The sequence below is a fragment of the Opisthocomus hoazin genome, chromosome 3 (assembly GCF_030867145.1).
Source record: "Opisthocomus hoazin isolate bOpiHoa1 chromosome 3, bOpiHoa1.hap1, whole genome shotgun sequence".
NCBI lineage: Eukaryota > Metazoa > Chordata > Aves > Opisthocomiformes > Opisthocomidae > Opisthocomus > Opisthocomus hoazin.
In genome coordinates, this window is record NC_134416.1 from 25,138,858 (window position 1) to 25,162,122 (window position 23,265).

The 23,265-nt window shown below is 41.8% G+C and overlaps 1 protein-coding gene across 1 annotated transcript in view; it reads right to left on the reverse strand.

Annotated features, from left to right (window-relative positions):
- Positions 1 to 23,265, reverse strand: part of GRHL2 (grainyhead like transcription factor 2) — a 65,108-nt gene that overhangs the window by 35,342 nt on the left and 6,501 nt on the right. The window contains exons 2-7 of the mRNA XM_075415225.1: positions 16,964 to 17,153; positions 13,928 to 13,995; positions 11,998 to 12,382; positions 8,828 to 8,880; positions 5,186 to 5,342; positions 2,571 to 2,682 (exon numbers count right to left, since the gene is read on the reverse strand). Coding sequence (XP_075271340.1) covers positions 2,571 to 2,682; positions 5,186 to 5,342; positions 8,828 to 8,880; positions 11,998 to 12,382; positions 13,928 to 13,995; positions 16,964 to 17,153 — 965 coding nt within the window. The remainder of the gene's footprint in view (positions 1 to 2,570; positions 2,683 to 5,185; positions 5,343 to 8,827; positions 8,881 to 11,997; positions 12,383 to 13,927; positions 13,996 to 16,963; positions 17,154 to 23,265) is intronic.

The window sequence follows — 23,265 nt, forward strand, 5'->3', positions numbered from 1 at the left end:
CAGGCAGACAGACCTGTACCACCGAAGAAAGCAGCACAGAGTCATTACCCCTGTCTGAGGGCTAACTGGCTGGATCCCAGAACTAGAACACCCTAAGTTCATTTGAGCGTCTGCCCGCTAATGACCAAGTCATGCTCCGGATCAAAAGTGCATTCATAAACAATTAAAAAGCATTCACAGATGTTAAGCATATGCTACAAACATTACATTAAAATAATATTAATGATTATAAATCTCCATGGAACGGTTTATACAGATTTATGGCTATTCACAGATAGTTTTAAAGGAGCCGAATACATTATTAATCCTTTATATACTGTTGACACTTGGAGTGAAATCCAAAACAGAGAAGTGAGACTACTAGCAGATTGCCAGACCATCCCATGAGTGATACACACCCCATCCTTAGCAAGCTTCTCTCACTGCCTGTTTAAATGGTTCTCCAGGCTGTACCCTGGTATTTGCTAATCTCCCTCATAGACACCTAATTTTCCCTGTTAACTACACAGGGCCTGGACACTAACTCAGCAATTCTTTACAGGAGCCCTTCAAGGATCTGAACTTTTAATGTAAAGGGAAATCTTCAGAGTCACACAATAATTTAGCTTGGAAGGGACCCCTGGAGGTTATCCAGATCAACCCCTACCTTACTGTGGCTCAAAGCAGGGCTAACTTCAAATCTGGATGAAGTTCCTCAGATCATCTGACAAGAAAACTGGAAGATTTTGCTAAACACAGTTTGATGCTTGTATGGGAAATGTAGTAGGGAGCCATTCTGCCCTAATAATCCAAATATCCAGAATGTAGGTCCCAAAGAAAATGAAATGTACTTCAAAAATTATGTACTTGACAAGACCTAAGGCTGTATTTCAGTTGCTCACAAGAAAGCACTACTGAGCAACATCTAGGTCTTTCTTCTGAAAACACCGAGGTGAACTGTGCTTTTACAGTTCTTACATCTGACAGGAAGTGCTATATCAGTAAGTCTTACTACACTGGGCTTTGCTCATGTTTGCAGTCCAAATAAAGAATACGTGCCAGAGTGCCTCAAAAGTCAGCCCAGACCTATTTCATCTCAAACTAATGGAAACATAAAAGAGATTCACTTTAATATAGATAAACACACAGCTCACATACAATGCTTGTTTTGAAGAGCACTATTTTACAGCATATGTATCATAACCCATCTCGCTCGGGTAAGGGGACTGAAATGTGCCAGTACACTGTGAGTGCAGTGAAGTCGGAGGGTGTTGGCACTGCGGTGGAACGAGCTCCTCAGCACATACCTTAGAAGGTATGAGCATTAGCAGTGCAAGCTTGCATGGACTAGCACAAAAAAAACCAGGCAGCCTTCAGAAACAGCTGTGACGTGGCATACTGGTTTTTCTAACTTGTCATGATAGGAGTCATTTGGTCTGGAAGTTTTACTGCCCCAACTACCCCAAAGGCCAAAAGGAAAAAAAAAAAAAAAAATAGTTGGGGAAACAGTTCAGCCAGAACTATGATGATAAGACAAGAGGCAGAGAGGAAACTGAGGCAGAGGTGCTTTGACCACATACACTTGACTAAAGAATGCCAGCCTCTTTGGAGGCTGCAGCATTTGAAAGTGGAAAGGCACTGCATGAGTAGGATCACTTAGGGACTGATGCTCTGATCACCCTGTTCAATCACCCCTGAAGTCTTGCAGTGCTCTCTCCAAGTAACTCTGATTTTTTTTTCACCCTCCTCTCTGCCCCCTCCAATTCCTGCCATTAAACGGTTTGGTTCCCTCAGGCGGTCAAAACAAGATAGACTTTGTCTGCTTTATTCTTGCCGACTCCTTTGACAGGAATCTGCTGCAGATGGCTGCAGATGGCTGCGTGTGTAAACTGCCCGTGGGAGGGGAGAAGTGCTTGATGTCTAGACACTCCCACAGATTTCGACTTCAGGCTCCTTGGCAGCAGGTATGCGCTCTTCCTCTGCTAATATCTCCCAAGCATGTGGACAGGGCAGTTGTGGCTGAAATGGGCCTGTAAATACCTCAGACGGGATGAACAGGTCTCTTGGGATAGCACACCAGAGCTTGCTTCTCCCTCACTTCTCTGACACCAACAAGACTCAAAAACTGGAGGTGTAGGAGTCCTGCACGCTCCTTTGCAGTCACCATAACGATGGTATCTTCAGTGTCAGACTGCACTTGCACATCAGCTAACATAACTGTTATGTGGGCTGATACCGTTACTGGATCAAAGAATGGATCGGCCTATGAAAAACGAAAGGAAACAAACACTCTGCCACTCCTGAGGAGGTGCAGACCTGTACTTCCCAGCAGCAGGAGGTGGCACGCCGTTAGATATGCATGCAAGGGTCAGCACTTCTTTGTGACTACTGAGGACTATTCCTTCTGCATGGTCTCCATCCTGCTTCACAGACCCCACAGCCCAGTCCTAGCAGGGACAAGCCATTGCTAAAAACTGGCACAAGCCTTGCAGTCATCACCAGTATATCCCACCGCATCCCTGTGTAAGGTACCAGAGCTTTCCACATTCTGCAATCTGCTCTGAAACATTTGGAGATCCTCTTACACTCACCAATGTCGAGGACCCTCTGTTTAGCTGTGTGCTGCCGAGAATGCCAGTATTTCCAGTACTTCAGCTGTTCATCTCTGTTTTTATCCTCACTGAAAACAACCATGACCACGCTCTAAGAAAATCAACAGCACAATTTGCATTAGTTAATATAACTAATAGTCGGAAACACAAAAATTAAAATCTCCCATATGCCTCTAACGCCAATCTAGTCACTGCCCTCCCCCAGTACTTTGGTTGTAGAAGATTGCTGGGTTTTATTCCAGTCCAACATTGCAATGCACTTAAAGACTCAGGGCAGCAGAAGTGTAGTTTTAAAATCATGCAGGGCTGGGTTTATGTTCTTGACAGTCCAAATAAATCTAAGAATATGATTAAAAGAAGTCTAAGTTCCCTTAAGTAAAAAGTGGTCATTTCAAAGTCAGAGGAGACCCCGTTCCAATTCCGATCCAAGTCCAGTCCAAGTGTTGGAGTTCAGATTGCTTGTCACTCTGGAAGATGGCTGACATTACACTGTAAAAGGATATCTTGTTATGGAGCTCAGGCTCGCTGGCTAAAGGTAGGATTTTCTCAGTTTTACCATACATAGTCAAAATACTCTTCTCAGTAGCAGGACTGTTGCATACACGTATTTAATGACAAACTCAGTGTGACTATTCACTGAGTTTTGCTGAGCTTTTCAGTTCTGAATTCCCTTTGTTAAACTGCATGACTCAAAGGAAACAGATTGAAACTTTACACAAAACTTCACATAGGTAATAAAGGCTTTTTAAAAAAGCCATGTTGTAGGCAAGCAAAAAAAAAAAACAACAAATACAAAATGAAAGAATGCTTGTACTAGGTAAAGTTAAGTGAAAAGAAATCATGGAGAACAAAAAATTCACTTTTAAATATCCTGTTTTGTTCCCATTCTTCCTTTAATCCCAAGTCACCAAACTCATAAAAAAATACTATCAAACTGTTGCTGTTTCATAAGCCAATGAGCTGGGTCACGATTGATTCATGATCTATGTCCCTCCACGCAGTCACCACCATAACCCTTCATGTGCTCTGCAACCTTCTCCTTTCCACCTATAAAAGCTGAACGTCATCACTGCATCTTCCATGTCTAGTTGCTGCGTGGGCACAAGGCAGTTTATGCCGTGGATGAGTTCTGAGGTATGTACACGCTTACTGGCTGACCATCAGGTACTTGCTGGCTGGCCAGCTGATGCACTAACCAGAACTGGCAATGCAGACTGTAGCTTTTCCACCTAGGACAGCATTCATCTCTTTCCTCTATGAGCCACTTACATGGAACTTGTAGAGGTTTAATACCTTCAAAACCTCTTGCTCCTCTGTCAGGTTGGGATGGAATAGGCAATAACAGTCACTTGGCTGGGGGCCTGGCAAACAGAACACGATCATGAAAGTCGCGTGTGGTTTCACAATCTTCAAAAGAAACAGTCTCATCTCTCCTTTACAATTTCCACCCTGCTGCCACAGCTTCAAAACTCATGTGGCTGTGCAGCGAACGAGGCTTATGAGGACTGGTTTTCAGCCAGGCTAGTGATCTCCTGACTCCTGTTTCAGCTGTACAAGTGCTAGAGCTGGCACCACAAAGTGGGAAGGAACGTGTGCCTGGCAGGGAGAGAGACCTTTCAGCAGCAGAGAAGTCTTCCATCAGCTTCAGCCAACAACGAAACGCCATCATCAGCCTCATGTCCTTAGGAAACTAGGCTAAAAATTAACTGCTATTTAGGTTTACAAATCATTGCCTCTCTTCAGGAAGAGTCTCTCTAAACTTCATGTGTTATAGAAACATATAGGTTGTTGTCTGCTTCGCTGCTCATGTTGACTTTCGCCAGTTCCTTCAACTAAAATTAGCATATTTTTACCCTACTTCATTTATTTGGATGGAAACATTTTTGCAGCCTTGTACATACGCAGCCCTTCCAGCTTCAGGGTGAAATTCGCAGGGCAGCAATTCTGAGGCTCATTGTTCATTCCAAGGTTATTGGGTTGGGATTTGCTTACTCATAAACATTACCAGGGAAACCAGGAGGCCTGTTCACCAGGCAGATGTTGCTGAATACCCGAGCTCCAGTTCTACCCACAGAATCTAAGGTGTGAATCACCCATTTTGTCATACTTCTCGGTAAATATCAAGTGAAAGCTCACACTTGTAACATGTAAACGATTTTAAATTTATGTCACAAAGGGTGGCTTCAACTCTTCACATTTTATCTGAAACGCACTGGAAAGCAGCTGCCGAAGTGAACAAGTGAGTGAAGATGGACTTGCACAGTAGGTGTAGCAGTTCTCTGATTTTTTTCATTAATCATGGCAATTATAAGCTCATCAATGTCAAGTGCAGTATCTGTGCAATTACCAACCTGCCAAACCATAAACTGAGGCAGATAAGTACATAATTAACTCATAAGGTCACACTATGAAAAAACTGTTTTTGTGATATATTTGAGACCACCATCAATATTACTCTCCCACCTTTACATTGGGCATAAGAGTAAGCTTGCTCTGTCCCCTCCCACAAGAAAAAAAAAAATTAAAAACAACCAGCCACAACTACACTTATCTGCAGAGCTCCATTCTCATCTAGGAAAGAAATTGGACTATACCCTGACTTTGCTGATGGGATGCCGGAAACATTTGTTGTCACCCGTCTCGCTCAGGGTGATGGCGTAGAACTGTCCTTTGTTCAAGTAGGTCATGGGCCCCTCCCCTTGCTTTTGACGCAGGGATTTGGTTGCTTCTAGCGTATACTGAAAAGTGCTGCTGAAAAGACAGGGAGAGAAACACCAACACAATCCATATCACTTTCTCCTTTTCTCTTTGTTCCCATTTATTACATATTTCATGCATTGTATAAGCAAGGCATAAGAAGCTAATAATAAAATTCCAGGAAAATGTCAAACAGGTATTTAAAAATGCTATTTTCTTTTTTCAAGTTTACCAGATCCGGAAATCAAACACAAAACTATCCAGACTGTAAGTCTCTTTGAGCAAAGACTACATCTTTGCCTTCTCTGAAAAGAACCATCGTGAAGTACAAGACTACAAACCCCACAGCGACAGCATCAAATACCAGGAGGGAATTCAGTATGATTTGCAGGAAATCAGTTACCCTTCACAGATATTCAAACTTAGAAGTGTCACAGAAAGAGAAATTTAAAAGAAAAAAAAAAACAGCAAATCAACAACAAAAAAGAATAAAACTTGTTGCAAAAGATGGACACGGCGAATAGCAAGTCCAGCTGCTACTTTCAGCACAGGGTAGAGAAGGAATACAACCAGAAGTGACAGTAGGTTCATTTGTTTAAAGGCAACATGCAATCAAGGTTTTCACAAGCCTTCTTTTCAAAATTAGCCAGACAGAACAAAGTACCTACATTTAGTTGTATCTGCAATCAAGTAACCTCCCTTCAGAAAAAGACAAAAATTCAGAGAAAAACAGTTTACTTTTGTATTAGAAGTCAGACTTTAGAAAAGACCCTCCTTCACAGAAGAACTTTCCACCTTCAAAGCAGTTCTCAAACCACGAACAGTTAAAGCTTCATTAACTAGTCAGCTGCTGGCTGAACACAATTCTCAGAGAGCCTCTTCCAGCCGCCTTCTCCAATAACAGGCTTAAACAATAATCCAACATAAATGACACCTGCAGCTCTTCACATTATCTTAAACAAAAAATCATGTTAACCTTGCAGAATAAATCTCCTCTTCAAACTGCATTTTGTCACCACAGGAAGCTTAATGCAAGGAGTCACTTGCAGGATGTCCTCACAGACTGGAGATATGGGTACGGGGGAAGCATTTTCACAAAAGTCCTTATTCAGCAAAATTATTTAAGCAGTGCTGACTTGAATGAATATGTTGGCCCAAAACAACACTGTATCCTTAACTTTCTAGTTCAAGTAAATACTCTGGATCGTCATAACACTCCCATAGCAATATGGAAATAAGGGGAAGAAAAAAACTTTTTTAACTATACAATGAAAAAATAAAAACCAACAAAAAAAAAAATCACTAAAATGCACAGATAATAATAACATTTAAATCCCCACTTGAAGAGAAGGTAGAAGAAAAAAGTAACCTGATCGACTGTCTTTCCACCCAAAGGAAGAAGTTTCAGACAGTTTAATATCAATTATTTAGTTTAATATCAATCATTCAAAAAAATCAAGACAATTTCTAAGTTTTTCTTAGCTTATAAATGGAAATCCAGTCATTTTTCTAGTTGCTTAAAAGGTACAACTTGAAAGCCAAACTAAGGTAAAAAGAAAACACTAGCCTACACCTATCCAACCCGCTGATGGCAGTACCAGCTCTTCCCAGCAGCGCAGTTGCTGCCCACATAAAGGCTCTTGCCTGCAGGGAGCATGAAGGGGACTGCGGTCCCCTCCGCTGTAGTGCACGCTGCCGCAGCCCCTCTGTCCTGCATGCGCAGAGAACAGGGGCTTTGACGCTGGCACATGGTACATCCCCATCCGAGTGGGCTGGAAGGGCAGAACTGCTGGTGCTGGGGACCCAGCATCCACCCAATCCACACTTGTCCCATGGATTGACCACCCATTAGCGGTGGGGACACATCCTCTGATTTAGTGTCACACGAAGGGACTGCAGGTCACGTGCTGCAAGACTGCGGCATGACACATACCAAAGCATGCTGAGGGCACCTCAAAACCTCCCACCAGACAGAAGGTCTATGGAGGACACGTGCTGGGAAGGGCTTAGGATGAACGAAAGTCAGACACGCGGTGTCTTAACAGAGCTGCCTACAGTCTGCCACGGTCTGGTCTTCTGTCTCCTGGCATTCTGTATGTTTCAGAAAGCCGTTGAAAAGTTTAAATCCCAGACACGCTGCACCTGGCAGTCTCTGTGTGGTACCACTTGGGAATTTTCATCTTGTTCCCAGCTGGCAATCGAAATGTGCCCTACAGCAGGAGGGTTACTAATAGACTTAAAATTCATTGCAGTGACTCAAATGATTATACTACAATTCTGAATCTCACCATGAGTCTTAACTAAAGCCCCCTGTAGTCATTAAGGGATCTTCTATCAGGCTTCCAATTACTTTCATATTGACCACTTTTATTTTTTCCCCCTCCAGTCTGAAGTTTTCATTTCTGAGCACCTATCACTTCCACGTAACTTCCAGGAAAGACATGTTTCGTTTTTCCTAACGCACATTTAGAGGTCTCATTCTAATGTGGACCTGGGCCACAGCATGAAAGACTTAACGTCTGAGAATTATTAACCATACTAATGCTTCAGGATTCTATTTTACAAATACCCAGTGTAGTAAGTGAGCAGTCTTTGCTAAATATCTGTTTCATATGTACTGCCTATATAATGACTCAGTTCTGAGCTCACTGCAGTCAGTGATTGTTTTAATATTCCTCACAAAAAAGACCAAGCTGTAACAAACCTCCACTACAGAAGCAGTCATATGCCTACTCCAGGAAAAATATGTAGGCATGTTCCTGTTTCTAAAGTGAGAGTAATCTCTCAGATATAAACAGAACTATTCACAAGCATGAAACGAAGCATCAGCTTATAAACTGTACTGACCACAGTCTTTAGTAATTAGTCACTCTGCAGTGTTTGCCTATTCTACATGCACATTTTTCTGTGCTTAGGGAAGGTGCCATTCCTTTCAAGCCTCAATTTTTGGAACTTTTCAAAAATCTTTTCTGAATTCTTAGGATATTTTACATGGTTTGTAATAGGTAGTTCATTTATGTTCTTTTATAGGTAAACATGAAGCACCACAACAAGCAGTGTAAAAAGACAGAGGGTTTCCCAGAAAACCTATTAGGAGTAGCTAGAAAAAACAAATGGTAAAATCAAAGATGCGAATTCCATGAGGTTGGTGGAGCCATTTCAACCATCCTGGACATCTGACTTGTGCATCCTACCATCCGGAAAGGTGGGGAAGATCTTCCATGACCTGGCTGTCAAAGCTGTGCCCTGTTACCTGGGGGACCTCTCTTAACAGTTTTAATCTCACCTATTTCCAGGGGGTTTCAGAAGAGTTTGACTTGAAACAATGCTGATGGAAGATAACAAATGAAGATATAAACTGGTCAGATATGAAAGGTAACATGCACAGGAGAAGGGGAGAGTGATGCTGGGCAGTGTCAAGGGAGCCCTGCAGATGCCCCAGGGTGATGAAAGCAAAGGTGGGAAGTGGACGCAGGCAGCCTCTCCTCGATACATTCCTATGTGATGCCAGTCAACACATTTCAAAGCTTACGCCATACCTTGTTTGTTCGTAAATATATTCTTCAGCCCCCACTGACACACTGCGATACTTCTGAAAAATAAAAACAACAATTAAATCTAGTTTGATACAATCAAAATGCAAATGCCAACAAAAGTAGAATTGTATTTATTTAAGAACCCCTCAGAAGAAACCATCAACCATTTAAAACTCAGAATCCCTAAAAACTGGAGTGGATCCTACAATCCTCCACTAGAATTGACAGAGATAATTCATTTATGTTAAGCTTTTAGAGTTTTTCATAACCTAACTGCTGCAGGAATGCAGCTGAAAAACCATCTTCTGCCTTATTAAACTCCTTGCCTACATGTTAACTTTTACGAAAAGAAGCCTGCAAAAATGTACCCCATCTCAAAGACAAGTAGATTTTGAAATGAAATAATAGTTTTCCTAGAGACTTCACTTTTTGTTTTGTTTTGCTTTATTTAAAAATATATGCGTGGTTAGCTAACCTTAAGGCCTACAATGAAATGCTGACAAAAATTCAGTTTGCTACACCGTCTGCTTTGAATAGGAGTGGCAACGCAGGCTAAGGAAATATTTTACCTTCAGTGTAAGATTCTGTTTGAGCAAAACACAGGCTTTACCAGATGAAAGGAGACCTACAGTCACTCTTTAAAAAAAAAAAAAAAAATGAAGAGACATTTACTAAAAAAAATTATATCAAGAGGTGGAATTCTGATAAACTGAAATCTTTTTGCACAGACTAAGCAAGGATTTGTACTCTGTCTTCCCAAGCAAACGAGCCCGTTCATATTCTACTGTGTAAGCCTTGCTGCTGCTTCTTGGCTTGCCTTTTGCCTGAAACATGTTTTTGCAGATGTCTCTCTGATTCACTGATGGATCACTACTCCAGGATTTCTTTTGTGATCACCAGTACGCAATTAAAGGTTGCTTTGTTTCCAGAAGTGTCAAGTCAGGCAATTTTTGAAATTGTAATTTTACCTTACGCACAACTGTGCCACAACAAATATCCAGGCAGATACTAGTTAAGAGCAAACATATGTACTGGTTAGGAACATTTCCTGAAGATCAAAAGTCAAGCATCCATGAGGAGTAGGATAGATAAATACTCTAAGAAATCTAACATCTGAGGGGTATTACAATAAAGATGTTCCCACATTAACATGCTAATCATTTTTTATATGAAGGCTAGAGGCTGACATTGTCAAAAACATTCAATTTACTTACCTATCCCCGAAAACTTTGTCTATACTAAAAGGACTAACAAATTAATCACAACTAAATAAGAATATGAAAAAGATGAGAAAGGTATATTTACATAATGGTTAAAATTGTATCTGAAGAACATAGCAAATGATTGACTGAAGTGTCCACTACCACAGGGATCTACAAAAACTCACCACTCCTTCAGTATAACAGAACTAAGTCACTCAAATGTTTTGAAAAAATTTCTAAGTATGTATTCACAATGTGTCTAACAATTGAGCAGATATCAGAGCAAATCTACTGCAGCCAAACCCAGCCATTCTCACCGAGTAGGAAAACTAGTAAGAACAACTGTATTTCTACTTTAAATGCTATTTAGCACAAGTTTCTCCTTTGGAATATACTGACATTTTACCTCACGCTGTCCCTACACCTGCCTCCTACAGCGGTCCCCACATAACAGCACATGGCTGGAGAAGCCGTCGGAGCGCTGCAGGGTGAAGCGCATCCCAGGATTTGGGTAGTTGAGAAAAAACGAAGGTACAGGCTAAGGGTTGAGTAAGGCTGCAGCAGGGCGGGAAAGCTCTTGCTGCTCCTGTGCCATAAGCATGCAGGTGTTTGGGGCCAGAAGGCCCAAATTCACTTTTTACCTCGAAGTTAAACGACTGTGCACATTTGATGGCACTCTGCACAGCAGAGGCAGGTTGTTGGCATAGCTCTCATCAGCACATCCCAGAACAAACCAGCGTAATGGAATCACTCAGCTACAGCACCCCAGGGAAAGCCATGAGTACACTACCACTGGACTCGCATAAAGAGCCATTTACCACTTACAATGAAAAACAGCTGAAATGATGTGGTTTGTTAATGCAGAGCAGTGTTTCTAATCCAAGGTTTGATCTTACTGATTTTTCAATATCAAGCTAGATTTCTTCATTAATTATTCATTTAGTTGACCTAAATGTGTTCTATATCTGAAAATGGATTTCGCCTCTGATCTATGATGCTTGTGTAAGGACAATTACTTTTCTATAATACACATACACACAGTAAATTTCTAATATATTCAGTCAGAACAACTCAGCCTTAATGTAGCTTGCCTTCTACTTTTGTTACATTTACAATCTCATAGAGTTGGAGGAGAAAATCCGAGGAGAGTTTTACCACCTAATATCTCTAATTATTTGCAGAGGTAGTGTCAGTCTTAAATATTTTTTACCTTTCTACATTTCTGGCTTGTTTGCATTATTCTGCAGCAGGCAAAAGCAGCCAGAGGGTACTCACTGTATGAGAGCTGACTCTATAATTACTTTGCCTCAGCATAACAGCGTAAAATAGTTACAAGGCAGCTCCCTGTCTCCCTTCTCCTCCTTATTCCCCTACATACACATACACCCAAGTCTTTCCCTGCCTGTTAACTTCTCCATTCCCCTCTAGTCACCAAATTCCACTAGTTTTTCCTCACTTGCCCATGTTGCAGAGCACAGCTTAGTGCAGCAGACAGCTGCTGAATAAATCACTTGGGTATATCTAGCAGCAGAGGCTGACACTGTTCATTTTGCACTTTCAGGAGAACATTAAGAACTTTCCAGTTACAAAGTGGCTGCTATTTCTTACTGTTACGACCAGGCCTGAAGGCAGATATTGTTAACAGGTAACAGATCTTCTCTTAGAATGGCAACTATAGTCTACTTGACACAATATCCCAGAAGACAAAAGATCAGTATCTGTTATTGTCAGTTTCCAACAAACAACTTTAAAACTGCTCTGAAACACCTCATGATGCTCCCCTCTAATCAGCGGACAGACTGACAGGAACAGGGCAAGCAGCAGAGATTAATTTGTTGAAAGAAGCATCACTGTTCTTCTAGTGGTTCTTGTGAACAGCCCAGATCTCCTTATCTTGTTTACAAGCCCAAATCTCCTTGTTTACAGCTTTTTATTGAGTTCTTAGATGCTAATTTGAGGTGAAAAACTTACTTCTGTTCCTCCGTCTTTGAAGGTGTCACTGTACGTACTGTCAGGAGTACTGCGCTGGTCATCTTTGAGATAATTCGTGTGAGGAGCAATGTTGGACACTTCATATGGTTCAAAGATAACCCCTCGGTGCTCCTCATTTTCTCCTCTTGCATAGTGTGCTTGTGGCGTCATAAAAACAGGGGTGAACTCCTCTGCTTTAACCACAGTCACTCCAGTCCCCGTGATGGGCGTTGAGCTCCCAGACACGTTTGTGTTGTATTCCCTTTTGGACGACTCCAAAGGATCTTGGTTCAAGGAAAGGTTAACCGGCACCGTCTTCAGGACTTGCACGCGGTTCTCTCCCCCGCTTAAATTAGTCTGAGCTTCTGTGGTATTAACACAATTTCTGTGAGACAAAACCAAAAATGTTAAGAATTGTCCTGACAAAGTAAGTCTCCTCCTTAAATAGCTTAATGTTCTTAGATGGCAGGGAAGGAGATCTTTCAGCTCTATCAGAGCCATAAGAAGTAGTACATTAACAAATACTAAGCAAAAGACATCTTAAGGCAAGCAGGGAGGTCCAGAGCTAGAGAAAGACAATACATATGACCTATAATTGGTATGACTTCTTACAACAAATTCTGGGTATCCGGGGTTGCTTTTGCCTTGCTTATAATTTGGATGCAAAAATCAATCCACCAGTGCAACAGCCTTCAGGTACAAAACAATTATAAAGAGTAAGGCGAGGTATGGGTTACTCAAAGTAGATAATTTGCATGTGAAATAGGCAGAATATCAACAACAAAAGTCATACACTGATGCATGCCCTTTCAGGCTGTTGACAGGCCACTGCTGCTTGTGTAACTCTGGTACCAATGCTCTTCTGAAAGAGCAAGCCCAAGAATCCCATTGTATCAGAGTAGATCAGTAACTATAGCGGCTGCAAGGTAACCTCCAGCAGCATTCCCACATCTACCCACGGTTGCTGTTGAAAGCAATCTGATTGCTGATAGTAGTTGAACTGACATAAAATTGTTAACTCGTAAAACTTTTAGTAGGTGTAACACACTGCTTTGTTTTCAATCCAGGAGATACGTTCTGACATTACAGTTCCTCTCTTGGCTTTCCACCAAAGGCCAGTTTTGTCAATCACACTCAACTTAGGAATTTCTGTGGTGTTCTCAGAAGTTAAACTGTCCCTCAAAAAAGTATCATATTCTGTTTTGAAACAGTGAACTTGTACTACTATGATTTAAACTTTCACCTTATACTGCTAGTGGAGACCATCTAAGGCTGTCCCGAACTAGCTACATTGAAATAAATCCTGTATAGCTGCTCTCCACTATAATTTTACAGGAAGATACCTTCCTGTATGTGAAAACTTAGTTCTTTCTACATAAATACACACTTTTTCTTATCCACAAGTCTTAATAAAGGCAGGAGTCAGCTTCCTCTGACTCTTCAAGTCACTTTTAGCCTACAGAGGAAGGCTGAAATCTGAGAGAAGTGAGAAAAACATTTTGAGTGAACAATTAAGAGAGAGTTACTTTATTTGCTTCTGGGCAGACCCTAAGTTATGTTAAATAAAACTATAAAAATCAGGTTACTGAGGCCCAACTACTAACTTTTTGGTCTAGAAGAAGAAAATTGAAAGAAAAGCAGCCAATAGCCAACTGTCAATATAATCTGATTTTACTAATCTCAGCAGCAGCAAAACAACAAAACACAGTCACAAAACCTTCTGCTACTTTGCATATTGCATGTTTAATAATACTGTTCAATTTTCCAATAAACTAAAAGTAAAAAGGAGTAAAGTTTGCTTCCCAAAACAGCCTTCATTCTTTTATCTTTTGGAAGAAAACCATAAACCCTCAGGCTATCATCGTTCCTTCAGTTCACAACTGATCAACACTGTTAGTAGCTGGGTATATGATTTTGAATAATACTGTACCTTTTATCTTGGTCTTCTTGATTATCACTCACTTTGTTAACAGACAACAGCCTTTTATCTCTGGGAACCTGAGAACAACACCAGGCATGGGGTCAGGTAAATGCAACTGTCAGGTATTTGCAGCTTCAGACTGCTCTACTGCAACAACTAGAAAAATGTAACTGTATCTTTGTTGTCTAGTTCACAGATGCCAGGAGCTGTTTTTCTTTGGGAGGCTGATTGTAAACAGAACGAGAATTACCAGAGGGGAAAAATGTAGAGATTATTTTCTTTCTAGTTCTTGGGCACGTAAGTCTGGAGCAAAGCACTCTTCTGTATGTCCTTATCTTTGGAATATCAAGCTACGTCAAGCTATCCCAAAATCAAAGTTTATATTCCCAAACACACACACACTTTTCACACAACAGTAAACGATGAGAAGGAAGACATGATGCTTTGATGAGCTTTGCATGGAGAACCTTTTAACTCAGAGGAAAAAGGGTTTTCAATTAAACCACAAGCGCCAGCTAAGTCCTCCTGTTACAGAGCAATCTGGAGGGAGCAGCACTCATGAATCGGGAAAGTTTGTGGATCTTTTCCTAACACAGAGACAGGTCAGGGCATGCTGGCATGTCAGCAGAGAACACTGACTTCTGCTTCATCAACAGCCATGAGAAGTAAAATTGTAGTCACATCTGGCCCCTCAACAGACTCAGAATTGACATCAAGTGATTTAAAAGATTTTTCTTCCCAAATACCGGTTTCCTGACACCAGCACAGATATGAAATCACCAAGGGCAAAGTTGCTGCCATGACCATACTTTCTTCTTCTTGCTGAGCCAGCAATTTGGGAGCTAAAACTTCTACCTTTTACAAAAGAAGGTATATCCACTCCATCAGAGCAGTTAAATCAGGATTAAAGAGCACGAATAGACATGAGAATGGGCTAAAGCTGTGCGTTTTATCTTTAAATAAAGAAAAATCAGGAAAATATCTGAATTTAGAGGAAAAACAATACTACAGTGCACTACAGTAGCCAAGGTTAACATCAGCTATATCTGAAAGACAACGGCAGAGTCAGAGAGTACTAGCCAGAGCCTTTGCTTCTCTTAGGGACATCTTCTCTCCCTGTTAAGTGTCCTGCTGGTTAAAAAACCTCTTTCACGTATTTCAGAAGTGGGATCCAAACCACAACTAGCACACGTCGATTCCCCTGTTAAGATCATATATTTATCCCTGAAGCAGGGTCTGTGTTTAGGTAAATATCACTACAAGAAAAAAAAGGGGGGGGGGAACACAACCCAGTTAAGTTCAAATAATTCCTACTGACTTGAAAAAGGACTTCAAAAAAATTACCCAGCATGTCAGAACAACTGACACAGATGATAAATAAGGGCAATTCGAGAGTCTGGTGCACTGGAAGTCCTCCTCTACACTTCCACATTACAGCACAGAGGTTTAAGTTAGGTTTTAAGTTCCTGTTTGAGAGCATCAACAAGACTTGTCCTTTTCTCCCAGTTTAAGACAGAAATAGTTATGTCTGAATGCTGTAAATGGCTTTGAGATTAACACAGCTTATTCCACCTGAACCTCGAGTCTTTTGCAACTGCCTGGAACAAGGAACAGATATGTCTCTTGGAACATAGTTTTGAGAAGGAAAAGGGCTGTTCCCTGTTTTTATTTAAAAAGTCCAGCAGATTAATGAATTGCTACATACAAAGGTATTACTAAGACAGAAGCCAACGCTCCAGATGCTCATACACATCCTGAATTTTAGGAATCCGCATTAACTTCATAGACCCTGGCACTGTGGTAACTCTGAAGTAGAAAAAAGGACCTTTCTTCTTTCTCATTGGGAAAAGCTTTTCTCTGCTGACAACAACACACAAAAGCAAGGAACATATCTTGAAATACAATCGGTAAAGAAATTAAAACAATATTTAACCATAAGGTTGGTATATGGCATCTTGCCTACAACCCCTTCTCCTGAACACTCATTTAATAATCATAGCAGAGACTAAAAAGGGCACCCCTTTCTCTAAACCATTTATACTAATAAATACTAAAAGCAAAGGTTTTTAATTTCCATTCCTGCTGCTTCTTCATCAGTTACAAGGGGAGCTGGCGTTGTTCTGCTGGCATTCACAGAAGATCATCTGTCCAATGCAGCCATAGGTGGCTTCAGGAATACTGAGATAGTTTAACTGAAATGAACAATTTTATACTTTAGTGCTTGGTAGGCAACACCAATTCCATTTGCAGAGTACAAAGGGGTCAGCCTGGGTTTCAGAGTGAAATTTCTGCATTACGTATAGATGCACCCTGTAGGACTCCCCTCTGATTTCAGCAATCTCAAACATAGCTCTGCTTCAACACTATGAAATCTACAAAAAAGGAAAGTGGTATCAAAATGGTATGTAAAGCCCTGGGCTTAGAACCTGACATAAACTGGAACTGTGTGGGCTTCCCCCATATATTGACTTAGATCTCTGTGTCCAGCTCCATTTCTGTCCTCTACCTTTCTATTCAGACTGCAAACTTCCAGTGCAAGGGCTAGACCTCACTGTATGTTTGTACACAGCCTGCTGCAATCATTATACAAATAAAAATAACATGGGAAACTGTCAGATGAGAGATACTCCAGTTAAAGAGCAAACTAAAGCATGTGTGGAATGAACCAGAAAAGCAGACAAATCTACAGATGGACAAGGCCTTCCCTTCGCCACTTTTTAAAGAACACCGCAAGTATTTGAGAACAAATAAAAAGGGGGTTAATTCATCCAGCGCTCTTGCGAGGAAAGAGGAACACCACTATCCCGAAAAGACAACATGGTTGCAAATTTAATATGGGATTTCTGATTTTTCTTTTTCTCTCTGGAACTAAACACATCAAAACAGTCTCAGAAAGGCTTCCTAAAACGGACAGGGTGCTTGATACAAGTATCAAAGAGAAAACAAGATGCAGTGACTTCTGTCTTGGAAAACTGGCTCTTTTGATGCCTCTTAGAACCGTCCCCTGCTAGTGCAGCAGGGAGGAATAACAACGGAGTTACCTACTTTATAATAGTCATACAATAGGCCAAGAGCAGCAGCACTGTCCTCATCACCATTTATGCTCATCATAGCCTTGGTAGCTGCTGTTAGGGGATTCTCCAAATACGACTTCCAGGCTTCATCTTCACTGGTGTAGGCTCGTCTGGTGTTGAATGAAGTGTCATTTGGCACTAAGGCCACAAGTCGCTTGTTACTGCATAGACAGGAAGAATAAAATGGTGATCCAGAAGGGATTACTTTAGTCACAAGGCATGTTAACGAACATCACATAGCTCAATGAAAGTGATATGATTACATCAAAGAAAGCATCTCTGTAATAAACTCGCTGACATAAATACTTCTCAGTATTAGGTATCTTCAGTACTTAACAAAAATATCAAACGTGTGCAGATCTTGTGATACTATTTCAAATGTATTTTTACAAATATACAGGTAGAGCCATCAAAATATTTTAAAACTATTCAGAAAAAAGGACATAACAATATAAGGACATGTTGCCGCAGTATTTTTGCTAGATGTACACTTGATTAGGGAAAAATGCATTTAACTGAAATAAGTTAAAATAATAAGATGACATGAATGAAAACAAGAAAAAATATGTAATACTAATCAAGTGTTTACATAAACAGAGTACAGTTCAGTATTTAATACTGCGTACACCTTATGATTTAGCTATTCTCTGCTTTTGGAAAGCAGTTTGTCCATAATTTTAGAGAGGTTTTCTGTAACAGGACATGAGCAATGGGTCCAGCGGATGGAGCAGAAGTAGTCAACATATTTGGTCTCAATTTCCACTTTATCACTCATCACCTCTAGTTACAGACCCACGGCAATACACAAGGCCATTAGTGGGATTTGCAGCAGAGCAGTTTCCCCTACCCTGAAAGTGGTACAAGCTGACCAGTGTCTGCGTATATCACGGGAGAGACTGCTTCACCACAGCTATCGCTGAAATTTCCAGTATAACAGAAACATAAATGAAGCCAATAGTACGCCCTTTTGTAAAATGTTCAATAAACTCCAGGATAAAAGAGTTGGGAAAAAAAAAAAGTAGCATTCCTATTACACAAGATAGTAGGCAAACAGATTAGGCAGGGAAATTGTGGACTGAGGGGGGTGCTGCTTATTGTGCGTTGCAAGAACACTGTCAAGAACTGTGGCTCAAGTTACAAGGATCACAATGAAACTTTTAACACATTACACCTTACCGATCTGAAAGCTGCAAAGATGGCGGAATAACTGAATATACCAACTTGGCTGACGAGACTAGCAGTTAGTCCCAGTCACCTTCATAAAACCTTTCTTCCCGTCTCCTACATAAAAACTGTTCATTATTCAGTCTCCTTTTTGCTCTCCCCTACCTGCAGCAGTGCCGGCTCCACAGACCGAACCCAACCAACTGGCGCTGCTGCACAGAGAGTGGCATTCAAACACTGTGTAACTGAGCCTTCTATTTGATTTCAGAAATAGGATTTGATAAAAGCACAACCACACCCAGGCAGCAAACGCTCTCAGACGCCGGAGCGTGTCTCGCCTGGCTCCCAAAGCCACAGTGACCGGCAAGCTCAGGCTTCACCCAGGGCCCCACCGCTGCTTGGCACAACCTGCCAAGAGCGTGCTCTGGTGTTTAAGGAAGAGGAGGGGGGTGGCGGAGATTATCATCTCTACGGTACAGAGCACTGTTTACAAGTTTCTTTATTTAATGAAAAACAAAACAGTCCACCTGGTACACAGAGCACACTTTTATGAGCTCTGTGGGGGAAGAGGGCATTTTGGTAGCCTCGTATCACAAAATACAGCCAACCCAACAATTACAGTTTAGATTGCATTTTCCTTTCATCTAAACTACCTGGATTTTTAGAAGCTTCCTTTCTTTTCCAAGGGCCTTTCTTTCTGCCTTGCCTTTTGCTGTCTCTTCTAAAGATTTTTCTCCTTCTTTTTTCCACATACTCATTTGTGTTTTCACTGGTTTGCTTCAGCAACCAAAGCTGAAGCACAAATTAGGAACCCACAGAAAGACAGAGAACTGCTAGGTCCGCTCGCCTTTTCAATACCTTATTGTTAGTGACTCAAATCAGATTTGCAACAGCCCCGCTGTCTGTGCCAGAGGTAGCTGGGGGTAGCTGTTTCCACTCTGGAGTAGCCAATTCTCCCTGGCTCAGACGCAATTATTCCAGGCAAGGATTCTCCTTTCCTCAACAAAGCTACCCTTCAGCTAAAGCCGGGCTGTTTCACCGCATGGGCAGCTGCCCATTGCAACGCACAAAATACCGCTCACTCTCCTTCCTGTAGCAATCTTCCCTTACAATCAATAACTGCCTTTTGTTACTCAGAGCGCTCAGAGCCATGCGATCATCATAACTGATTTATGAGCACTACAGGCAGACTATGATATGCCCTCTAAAAACACACCTTTTAAGAGCCGGGCTGTGCTCGTCTGCAGAAATGCTGGAGGGGATGAGTCAGTCTCTGCTGCTCTAACTTAGTCAAGACAATCTTAAAGCAATGAAGAGAGTGCTGTCCCTCAGAGGTGTTCTATACAGTCACGTCGGGGAGAAGCTAAAGTAAAGGGGATAAATGGTCTAGGAAGAGCCACTCAGTAAGTAAACAGTTGGGATGGCTGGAAAGGAGCAGGCGCACAGACCCGCAGCCTCCCTAGCATCTCCCCAAAGCATGTTTTCTCTAAAACCCAGGTTTTCAAGTTTAAAAACTAAATACCCATCTCCTCTGGCTTGAGAGATGGTCTGCAGCATAATCAACCGACACACTCATTGTGTTTACACTGCAAACAGACTGAAACAATAGCACTAAGAAAAAACTTCCTCATCACCCCCATCCCTGTAATCAGCTCTGTGGGAGGTTAATGGTCAGACCCAATTATCATGATTTAACATAGTCAATCATTTCAAAGATTATATCCAAAGCAGTCAGCCAAAACAACTGCGCTCACTTTAAGAAAACTTCTCTACTAATTAAGGTCGTTTGGATGGGAGGGAGGGTTCTCTTAAAAAATGAGACTTGTGTGTGCACACGCGTGCCCTTTCCTCTTCCACGACTGCTGAACCTCTTGCACAATTTCAACCAAATGTGACAGAGGGGTAGCAAAGTCCCCCATACCCAGAGAGGAGAAATACTTTGTATCTTAATACATGCCAAGAAAACCCAACCTCCTGAGTGAGGCTCTGCACAAGTAAGCTCCCAGGCCCCATCAGGCACTGGTCCATGCCAGGTCATCCCCAGCTGTTCCAGCTGTGCAGCAGCAGGCTGCTGCTTGCAGGAGAGTGACTCCAATGGCACCCAGACCACAGAGAAGACGAAGGGTAACACCTACAAGGAACTCAAAAGAGCTCCCACCGGGGAGAGCTGCTCTGAATGCCCCCCACCTGTGAGAAAAGCCTCAGCTGGAGCCCACAATTAGCAACACATCTATGAATCTAATCAAAAGCCGCAAACCCATCAGTGACCACATTCACAGAGAACCACTCACTCAAGAAAGGAAGAGGGGCCAGGACTGCAGGTGGAAGACTCCCATCCAACCTGGCCAGCAACACCAGCAAATACCCGCCGCAGCCCCAGGGCCATTTTCCAGAAGAGCCTGCCGAGGAGCGGAGCAGCAGCCCCGTCCTGCCCCAGCTGAAAGCACACCCTCCTTTTACCGTGGCCATACAGCTTAACGATTGAGGATACTTTCTGTCCAAAAAGTACATGTTCCCTTTCGAGCTATCAGTTGAGGTCCCAAAGAATGCAAAACGTTTCAGTTGTTTCATGTTAAACGGTAGTAGGTGGTTATGTATTTTAATATACAGGTGTGAGGATGCTTAGGAGCTAGACTGTCCTGACATTTGAGTGTTTATGTTAAGGCTAAACTTCAGACGGCCTTTATTTAGCAAAATCTTCCCCCCTTGCCCCAACTGTTTAGGAGAGATTTTCTTGTTTGTACCATCTTACATGATTGCTCTGCTTTCCTCATAAGAAAAGTTATACATAAATTTTCCAGATTTATACCAGTTATGGTGACTTCTGCAACTAGTAAACTGATATTTTTTAACTTGCACAAAATGAAGATTATGGAATTTTATAAATCCATATACAAGTGTAGCGTATGAACAGAGATGTCCAAAACTGGGCTGACTTCATTTCGTTTCAGTTACTGCTGTATAACAACCTAAGGTGGAGAGGTACATTGTACTTAATGTCAATAAATTAGCTGAATGGAAAGGGCTGGCCTTTCAAGCTCTTCTTCAGATTAGAGATAATGAACTTTCAACAGCCAGCACTTAGGGCTATAAAATCCTACTACAGGCAAATTCTCACCCAACTTGACACAATCTGTGAATTAGCTTACACAATCATAAACGCCCATTAACACATTCATGAACCACGGTGATCAGATCACAGCTTTGTGATCAGAGCTTGCTTTTCAGTCGGCAACAAGACCTCCCGCCTGCCAGTCTCTCTCAGCTAATTTTGATGCTCAAGAGCTCTCTGTTGAATTTGTGGAGTTCACACATTGCCATTGATGCCATGCTGCATCGAGCACAGTGGCATCCTACTCTCCTCCATCCAGGCTCAGCATTACATCCTGATCCAGTTGGTGCTAGTGGAGAAGGTCTCTGCCTGCCTGTCCCCCAACTTTTGTCTTGTCCAGGAAATTCAGCCCTGAAATCCAAAGCAGGCTGTTAAGAGCGCCAAAGGTGGGCAGGCAGCCCAGGCATTACCTGTTTGTTTTTGTTTGCTTGTTTTAATTGCTTTTGGGACATTGCATTTGTTCTTTCAACAACATTTAAAAAAATAAACTGTAAGAATCGAGCCATTCCATACACATCCCTGCAGACTTCTTTGCCCCCTGATAATGCATTAGGGCTTCCCCCTCCCTGCAAAGGCCAGGTGCCAGGCGGGAACACAGCAAGCAATGCGCAAGGGGCAGCGGAATGGGAGGAGTCCCCATCCCCAGGTTTCAGCCCAGGCCTGAGCCTGCCTGTTCTTACACCTGTGAGTCAAAGGGACCAAGCACATCTGCACACATCTTCTGCAAGCTCTCATGAGAGGAGAGAGGAGGTTTTGGTCCATACAGCTGTTATAAAGCACACAAATTTTAGCACCAGTCAAATAACTGGAAAAGGCAAGACAGACTCATGTCATGCTGGCTCCCAGCCCAGCGCATCAAGGCCATAGGATGTATGTCTTAAGCTCAGTTTTAGTTGGAAGGTAAGAAGGTACACAGCGCAACTGTCTCCAATCTGTAAACCTTGGGAGGAATACAAATGGTAGAACAAGATGCTAGCCAAAGGGACCACTTCTGTGTTGCACTCAGACACGGACTGCACTCCATGTTGCATCCTGGGTTTCTGATCCCTTAATCATCCAGAGATCAGGCTGAAGACTGCTGCGACTCTGTGTGCTATGGGAAGAATACCGGCCTGCTTAGTCTTTCCTCCAGTGCAAAGCAAGGAATGGGGAATGTCATTTGGTGTGGCAAAAGGTACAGGAGTACACTCCAGCTGCATCCAAGAGCTGGAAAAAGAGCTGAAGCTCCCACTCCAGTTTTGACATAGCTAAGGAGAGCAGCGTGATCATTTACGAGCATTTCAGAAGCTCCAAAGCCCTTTGTAAGTTTATTTTACACTTACACAAATCTCAGTTCAGCTATACAGCTACTATAAAACAGATTTAGAACAGATGTTCATACAATTTGTCTTACAACTAATGTACATACATATGAATTAACATGTACAAATTGAACTACTATGACCATTTGAAAAGCAGCTAAGGACAGATCCAACGTAATTAACTTTAGATTCCAGATCATTAATTTCTGTCTGTGCTTACTATACAAAGAAATACAAACCAAAGCTAGCCCTAGTGCTTGAAAATATTTGCTTTAAATATTCTAACGTTAGCCTAAATTTACTACCCTCAGCATACTGCTTTGCCTAGACATCAAGTTAAAAAAAAAAAACACCACAACCACGGAAACAACATGGGTGACTCACTGCTAGTTTTGATTTATTTAGTTAAAAAAAGTTTACACTCCTCAGGATTTATTGCCAAAAGTATAATTAAGAAGTCAGCAACATTGTTGTTTCAATTAGATAATAGTGTTCCGTTAAAACTACAAAGGAACATAAATGTTTAAGGAACAGGAAAATTATGGCCCATGTGTCTTAGTGTTTTGTCTTTCACAGCCGACAATCACATCATTCCCAAACACATAAACAGGTCTCCAAACTGCACTTAAACCAATCCAGTGAGCATACAAACGTACAAATGACTCGAGAGTGAAGGAAAATCAAAGCATTTAGACC